Genomic DNA, 8,687 nt, shown 5'->3' with positions numbered 1-8,687 from the left:
CTTCCCTGCAATATAAGGCTTTCGTCAGGACACTCATGAAGGGGGTGTGGCTGTTACTCAGCTCTGCATGGCCAACACAGAGCAGGAAGGCGTGTTTTTACAGAGAGTAAATAGGTATTTAATGGCATCTTCTAGCAAAAATTAGTTGTATATATATATAGTCACAAGCAGGGGTACAGGACAAAAAAAAATGATGTGAAGGTTTAATTGGGCATCATTTGCGGAAAAAAAAAACTTGTACATAAATAATAATATCGAAATATACAAAAAAAATTTTGAGTTCCCCGTTGGGTGTGTGATATAACATCGGGGCTTTTCAGCTCTCCATCAGGTCCTTTGCTCTGATTGGAACACAAAAATACTCCATTTGTAATTTGATTGGTGATGGGTATTATTTAAAGGTAGGTGGGAAAGTTTCGTTTTTATGTTCTCCATGCCTAAGAAAAAACCTGCTATGCTGAAAACGTAAGTATGGGTTGATGATGGAAGAAAAATGATTTATGGCCAGAAAACGTAAGTATGGGTTGATGATGGAAGAAAAACTATCGATGGCCAGAAAACGTAAGTATGGGTTGATGATGGAAGAAAAACCATCGATGGCCAGAAAACGTAAGTATGGGTTGATGATGGAAGAAAAACTATTGATGGCCAGAAAACATAACTATGGGTTGATGATGGAAGAAAAACTATTGATGGCCAGAAAACGTAACTATGGGTTGATGATGGAAGAAAAACTATTGATGGCCAGAAAACGTAACTATGGGTTGATGATGGAAGAAAAACGATTGATGGCCCTAAAACGTAACTATGGGTTAATGATGGAAGAAAAACTATTGATGGCCAGAAAACGTAACTATGGGTTGATGATGGAAGAAAAATTATTGATGGCCATAAAACGTAACTATGGGTTGATGATGGAAGAAAAATGATTGATGGCCTGTAAACGTAACTATGGGTTGATGATGGAAGAAAAATTATTGATGGCCTGAAAACGTAACTATGGGTTGATGATGGAAGAAAAACTATTGATGGCCAGAAAACGTAACTATGGGTTGATGATGGAAGAAAAACGATTGATGGCCCGAAAACGTAACTATGGGTTGATGATGGAAGAAAAACGATTGATGGCCCGAAAACGTAACTATGGGTTCATAATGGAAGAAAAACAATTGATGGCCCGAAAACGTAACTATGGGTTGATGATGGAAGAAAAACGATTGATGGCCCGAAAACGTAACTATGGGTTCATAATGGAAGAAAAACAATTGATGGCCCGAAAACTTAACTATGGGTTGATGATGGAAGAAAAACTATTGATGGCCAGAAAACGTAACTATGGGTTGATGATGGAAGAAAAACTATTGATGGCCAGAAAACATAACTATGGGTTGATGATGGAAGAAAAACTATTGATGGCCAGAAAACGTAAGTATGGGTTGATGATGGAAGAAAAACTATTGATGGCCAGAAAACGTAACTATGGGTTGATGATGGAAGAAAAACGATTGATGGCCAGAAAATGTAACTATGGGTTGATGATGGAAGAAAAACTATTGATGGCCCGAAAACGTAACTATGGGTTGATGATGGAAGAAAAACTATTGATGGCCAGAAAACATAACTATGGGTTGATGATGGAAGAAAAACTATTGATGGCCAGAAAACGTAAGTATGGGTTGATGATGGAAGAAAAACGATTGATGGCCCGAAAACGTAACTATGGGTTGATGATGGAAGAAAAACGATTGATGGCCCGAAAACGTAACTATGGGTTGATGATGGAAGAAAAACGATTGATGGCCCGAAAACGTAACTATGGGTTCATGATGGAAGAAAAACAATTGATGGCCCGAAAACGTAACTATGGGTTGATGATGGAAGAAAAACTATTGATGGCCAGAAAACGTAACTATGGGTTGATGATGGAAGAAAAACTATTGATGGCCAGAAAACGTAACTATGGGTTGATGATGGAAGAAAAACTATTGATGGCCAGAAAACGTAAGTATGGGTTGATGATGGAAGAAAAACTATTGATGGCCAGAAAACGTAACTATGGGTTGATGATGGAAGAAAAACGATTGATGGCCAGAAAATGTAACTATGGGTTGATGATGGAAGAAAAACTATTGATGGCCCGAAAACGTAACTATGGGTTGATGATGGAAGAAAAACTATTGATGGCCAGAAAACATAACTATGGGTTGATGATGGAAGAAAAACTATTGATGGCCAGAAAACGTAAGTATGGGTTGATGATGGAAGAAAAACGATTGATGGCCAGAAAACGTAAGTATGGGTTGATGATGGAAGAAAAACGATTGATGGCCAGAAAACGTAAGTATGGGTTGATGATGGAAGAAAAACTATTGATGGCCAGAAAACTTAACTATGGGTTGATGATGGAAGAAAAACTATTGATGGCCAGAAAACGTAACTATGGGTTGATGATGGAAGAAAAACTATTGATGGCCAGAAAACATAACTATGGGTTGATGATGGAAGAAAAACTATTGATGGCCCGAAAACGTAAGTATGGGTTGATGATGGAAGAAAAACGATTGATGGCCCGAAAACGTAAGTATGGGTTGATGATGGAAGAAAAACGATTGATGGCCCGAAAACGTAACTATGGGTTGATGATGGAAGAAAAACTATTGATGGCCAGAAAACGTAAGTATGGGTTGATGATGGAAGAAAAACGTTTGATGGCCTGAAAACATAACTAGGGGTAATGATGGAAGAAAAACTATTGATGGCCCGAAAACGTAACTATGGGTTGATTTTGGAAGAAAAACTATTGATGGCCCGAAAACGTAAGTATGGGTTGATGATGGAAGAAAAACGATTGATGGCCCGAAAACGTAACTATGGGTAGATGCTGGATGAAGGACTATTGATTGATAGAGAGAGCCAATGGGCTTGTGGCCATTGCATGAGTCATTGGTTAAAAAAGATTGGTGAGTACTTTTACCTTCACCAGACTACCTATAGATAATGTGATGGAGGGATGTCTTGTCTTCACAGATAAGAGAAGCCTACCTCCAGTTCATGATCACCATTGCCCGGATGGTGAGGGACGACAAGAATATGACAAAAGACGATGCCTTTGTCCAGGAGGAAATGAGCCGTGTCATGGATTTAGAATCTGATGTTGCAAAGGTATGCTTTTATAATGCACATGGTCCCCTTTGACCATAGCTCAATGGCTTTCCATCAGCTTTTGTCGCAAACATAGAAAGCAAAAATCTATTGTATCCATCTCCTTTATTTCCTCCATCACTGCAAAAACTCAAAATACGCAAGTTGTTGATGAAGGTACCTTCAAATGGGAGGTCAATCAGCCACAGCTCAAGGAACCCCTAGCAACCTCTGGAGGAACCCTAGGGTTCTACAGAACCCTGGGTGAGAATGGCTGTACTAGATCCTCCCATGGCCTCCTCAAGGCACTCCGCAATGTCACATGGGGGGGGGGGCGAGGAGAGAGCCCTTAGAGATATGTATGCTTCAAGTCATGATTTGGAGCTTGCTCAGGACTTCCTCTCTTTGCTCTCAGTTCCCAAATGGTGTGGTGAGGGAACCAAGGCAAGGCGGGTATGGGCACTGGTGGGACCGCCATTAAAGTTAACTTGTTTCAAATGGGAGGTCAATCAGCCACAGCTCAAGGAACCCCTAGCAACCTCTGGAGGAACCCTAGGGTTCTACATAACCCTGGGTGAGAATGGCTGTCCTAGATCCTCCCATGGCCTCCTCAAGGCTCTCCGCAATGTCACATGGGGGGCGAGGAGAGCCCTTAGCCATATGTATGCTTCAAGCCATGACTTGGAGCTTGCTCAGGACTTCCTCTCTTTGCTCTCAGTTTCCAAATGGTGTGGTGAAGGAACCGAGGCAAGGTGGGTATGGGCACTGGTGGGGCCGCCATTAAAGTCAACTTGTTTTTTGTCCTGCATGAGCAACTCAATTTTTGCTGAGGAAAAAAAAAACAATCTTCATAAGATCAGTTACATACAGTAATAGGCTTTGGGAAAACCTGATTGCCTAATCCTTCCTGATGTTGTTTGTATAACTTTTACGTGAATTCCACTCACTTCCAACTTCCTTTAGCCACTTCCTATTTTCTAAATGCTGAGTGTGGGGTAGGGGTCTTGGTGGTCTAGTGGCATGAGGTCACATGATCGCTCAAAGTGCTGGAATAGAAGAAAAACTATTGTAGAGAAGGAAATCTTGCGTGGCCTGGAATTTAAATAAACCCCTTAACTAAGGAGGAGCTCCTGATCATGTGACCACTGTGATTGGCTGGCACAGCGATCACATGTTCAGGAGCCTGAACCACCAGCTCCTGATCCTAAATGTTAACTAGAAGCTGACAGAAACAGCTTGATCAATGCCCTGGGAGCGCGCAGTGAGCACACTCTCAGCACATACAGTAACAGTGGGGCCCCATGGTCGCGCATATGTGGCACCCAGACATCAAGGCCCACCCACATACACTCACCGGCCACTTTATCAGATACACCTGTTCAACTGCTTGGTAACACAAATTGCTAATCAGCCAGTCACATGGGAGCAACTCAATGCATTTAGGCATCTAGACGTTTGTAAGACAACTTGCTGAAGTTCAAACCAAGCATCAGAATGCGGAAGAAAGGGGGTTTAAGTGACTTTGAAGGTGGCATTGTTGGTGCCAGATAGGCTGATCTGAGTATTTCAAAAACTGCTGGCCCTTATTGTCCAGTGGGGAGATGATTGGAGCTTTGTGACATGGTGCATTATCCTGCTGGAAGGAGCCATCAGAAGATGGGTCTGGTGGTGGGTCCACTACATCCCAAAGGTGCTCTATTGGATTGAGATCTGGTGAGTGTGGAGGCCATTGGAATACAGGGACCTCATTGTCCAGTGGTGAGATGATTGGAGCTTTGTGACATGGAGCATTATCCTGCTGGAAGGAGCCATCAGAAGATGGGGACACGGTAGTCATAAAGGGATGGACATGGTCAGCAACAACACGTCAAAGTACCAATGTATAACAATGGTGGGTGGTCCGGAAGGGGTTATATACGCCACAGCCTACCTTAGTATTGTTGCTGACCATGTCCATCTCTTTAGTACTACAGTGTGCCCATCTTCTGATGGCTCCTTCCAGCAGGATAATGCACCATGTCACAAAGCTCCAATCATCTCAACACTGGACAATGAGGTCACTGTACTCCAATGGTCTCCACACTCACCAGATCTCCATCCAATAGTGCCCCATTGGGATGTGGTGGACCCATCACCAGAACCATCTTCTGATGGCTTCTGCCACAATCACCAGAACCATCTTCTGATGGCTCCTTCCAGAAGGATACTGCACCTGGTCACAAAGCTCCAATCATCTCACCACTGGACAATGAGGTCACTGTACTCCAATGGCCTCCAGTGCAGTTGTGGCTTGTCACGCCACCCCCTCTGTGTAGAATTAATAGATTCATGCATAGCATGAATCTATCCATGGCCGCTGTAGCCACCACCCTATTCAGGCATCCGGCCCTTTTTCGGGTGCAGAGCATTACGCTTGAGACCCACCCAGGTGTGTTAGAAAAGCTAATGAATCCCACAGCTCCCTGCCTTCACCCATTGCCTGATCCCCCACCAAGATGGGGTAAGTGGCGGGCAGTCAGCAAGCAGGCGGGGGGTGGCATGCATTTGATGGGCACAGTCGCTGCATTTGATGGGCACAGTGGCTGCATTTGATGGCCACAGCAGCTGCATTTGACTGACACCATGGCGGAATTTGATGGGGTGCAGTGGCTGCATTTGACGGAAAGAGTGGCGGCATTTGATGGGCACAGTGACTGCATTTGATGGGCACAGGGGCTGCATTTGATGGGCACAGGAGCTGCATTTGACTGGCACTGTGGCTGCATTTGATGGGCACAGTGGCTGCATTTGATGGGCACAGTGGCTGCATTTGATGTGGACAGGGCTGCATTTGACTGGCACCGTAGCGGCATTTGACAAGCACAATGGCTGCATTTGACTGGCCTAGTGGTGGTATTTGTTGGGCACAGTGGCAGCATTTGATGAGCACAGTGGCTGCATTTGACGGGCACAGTGGCTGCGTTTGATGGGCACAGTGGCTGTATTTGATGGGCACAGTTGCTGCGTTTGATGGGCACAGTGGCTGCAATTGATGGGGACAGGGGCTGCATTTGACTGGCACTGTAGCCGCATTTGACAGGCACAATGGCTGCATTTGACTGGCACAGTGGCGGCATTTGTGGGGCACAGTGGCAGCATTTAATGGGCACTGTGGCTGCATTTAATGAGCACAGTGGCTGCATTTGACGGGCACAGTGGCTGCATTTGACGGGCACAGTGGCTGCATTTGACGGGCACAGTGGCTGCATTTGATGGGCACAGTGGCTGCAATTGATGGCACAGTGGCTGCATTTGGTGGGTTTCTTCAGCATTTTTCAGAATTTTTTTAGAAAAAAAAATTGAGCACCATCCACCACTGTTCTACAGTCACCAGATCTCACCCAATAGAGCCCCATTGGGATGTGGTGGAATGGGAGATTGGCATCATGGATGTGCAGCCGACAAACCTGCAGAAACTGCGTGATGCTATCATGTCACTATGGAGCAAAATCTCTGAGGAACGTTTCCAACACCTTGTTGAATCTATGCCACCAAGATTGAAGGCAAAAAGGAGGTGCGACCCGCTACTAGCAAGGTGTACCTAATAAAGTGGCCGGTAAGTGTAGATGTGTTAGGCCTGACACAGACATCACATCCAAGAGGGTGACACCACTTTCTCTGTTAGAGGTCTGGAATATAGCGGTGTCACCTTCCCATGCTCACTCTATTCTCCATTCAGCATGTTCCTTGCATGCAGAGCTGTCTGATTGGCTCCCTGTGATGTTCCTCCCTTCTTCAGTATGATTGTTGCTGTCCCGGGAATAGCAGGAGGCTGATATAAAGATAGATTCAGTTACTTATATTAGCTGTCAGTAAAATAGTGAATATTTTACTATTTTTGTAAAGAAATACTATGTTTTTATATGTGCTCCGAGGTAATTTATTTTTAAATATTTTTAACAATACAGTGATTGTAATTCATTGACATTTTTCTCTGTCTCTGGACTCCAGGCCACGGCTCCATCCGAGGAGCGCAATGATGTCACCTTGCTGTACAATAAAATGACAGTGACGGAGTTCCAGCAGAGGTTTGCAATAGAGGTATTGGACTACAAAACTCCACCAACGTTGTCACAATGTCTGCTGGACATGGAATAGCAGGAAAGTCTCCAGTGGGAACACAGCAATAAATAGTTGTTGGAGGTTGGAGTTTTCCTCTAAAGCAGGGGTCTCCAAACTGTGACCCGGGGGCCGGAATGCGGCCCTTTGCTTGCCTTTATCTGGCCCTTGGGACACTGTATCATACACTGATACAAGGCACTATTTCCCCCACTGACACCAACAATGGGGCACTATTCCTCCCGCTGACACCAATGATGGGGCACTATTCCTCCCACCGATTGCAATGACAGGGAACTATTCCTCCCACTGACACCAATGATGGGACACTATTCCTCCCACCGATTGCAATGATGGGGCACTATTCTTCCAACTGACACCAATGATGGGGCACTATTACTCCCACCGATTGCAATGACGGGGCACTATTTTTCCAACTGACACCAATGATGGGGCACTATTCCTTCCACTGATTGCAATGACAGGGCACTATTCTTCCAACTGACACCAATGATGGGGCACTATTCCTCCCACCGATTGCAATGAAGGGGAACTATTCCCCCCAATGAAACCAATGATGGGGCACTATTCCACCCACTGAAAACCAATGATGGGGCACTATTCCTCCCTCTGATACCAGTGATGGGGTACAATACCTTCCACTGACACCAATGACTGGGCACTATTCCTCCCACTGAAAACCAATGATGAGGCACTATTCCCCACACTGACACCAGCGATGGGGCACTATTCCCCACACGGAAACCAATCATGGGGCACTATTCCTTCCACTGAAACCAATGATGGGGCACTATTCCCCACACTGACACAAACGGTGTTGCACTATTCCCCACACGGAAACCAACGATGGGGCACTATTCCCCACACGGAAACCAATGATGGGGCACTATTCCTCCCACTGAAACCAATGATGGAGCACTATTCCTCCCACTGACACCAATGATGGGGCACTAGTCCTCCCACTAACACCAATAATGAGGCACTATTCCTCATACTGACACCAATCATGGGCCACTATTCCTCCCACTGACACCAATGATGGGGCACTATTCATCCCACTGACACCAACGATGGGGCACTTTTTCTCCCACTGACACCAGCGATAAGGCGATATTCTTCCCCCTAATACCAAAGATACATAGTTTAATCCCACTAACGCCAGGATAATTTCTATTCCCAATGGCCACAGTCTGGCCCCCCGTAAAGTCTGGAGGACAGCAAACTGTCCCTTTGTTTAGAAAGTTCGGAGACCCCTGCTCTAAAGGAATATTTTTTATTGCTGGCTGTGTCCCTCTTGGAGGTTCCCCTTCGCTACCCATCCTGGTGATTTGTTGTTTGCGGCGGGAGGGAGGTCTAACCCGGCTCAATGGTATCCAAAACTACAAATAAGAACCATTGTTGTGTAAGCTGAGTTTACATTCCACAAC

At 45.1% G+C, this 8,687-nt stretch overlaps 1 protein-coding gene across 3 annotated transcripts in view; it reads left to right on the top strand.

Annotated features, from left to right (window-relative positions):
* Nucleotides 1–8,687, top strand: part of MMEL1 (membrane metalloendopeptidase like 1) — a 362,546-nt gene that overhangs the window by 254,711 nt on the left and 99,148 nt on the right. For all 3 annotated transcript variants that reach the window (XR_013263284.1, XM_077458217.1, XM_077458215.1), the window contains exons 9-10: nt 3,028–3,162; nt 7,132–7,221. Coding sequence is in view for 2 of the 3 variants with exons in the window: in XM_077458217.1 (XP_077314343.1) it covers nt 3,028–3,162; nt 7,132–7,221 (225 nt within the window). In the remaining variant the exon portion in view is untranslated. The remainder of the gene's footprint in view (nt 1–3,027; nt 3,163–7,131; nt 7,222–8,687) is intronic.

The sequence above is a fragment of the Lithobates pipiens genome, unplaced genomic scaffold, assembly GCF_037356315.1.
Source record: "Lithobates pipiens isolate NorthernLeopardFrog02 unplaced genomic scaffold, aLitPip1_a1.2 Scaffold_27, whole genome shotgun sequence".
NCBI lineage: Eukaryota > Metazoa > Chordata > Amphibia > Anura > Ranidae > Lithobates > Lithobates pipiens.
The sequence above is the reverse complement of the archived record's forward strand: the minus strand, read 5'-3'. Positions and strand labels throughout refer to the sequence as shown.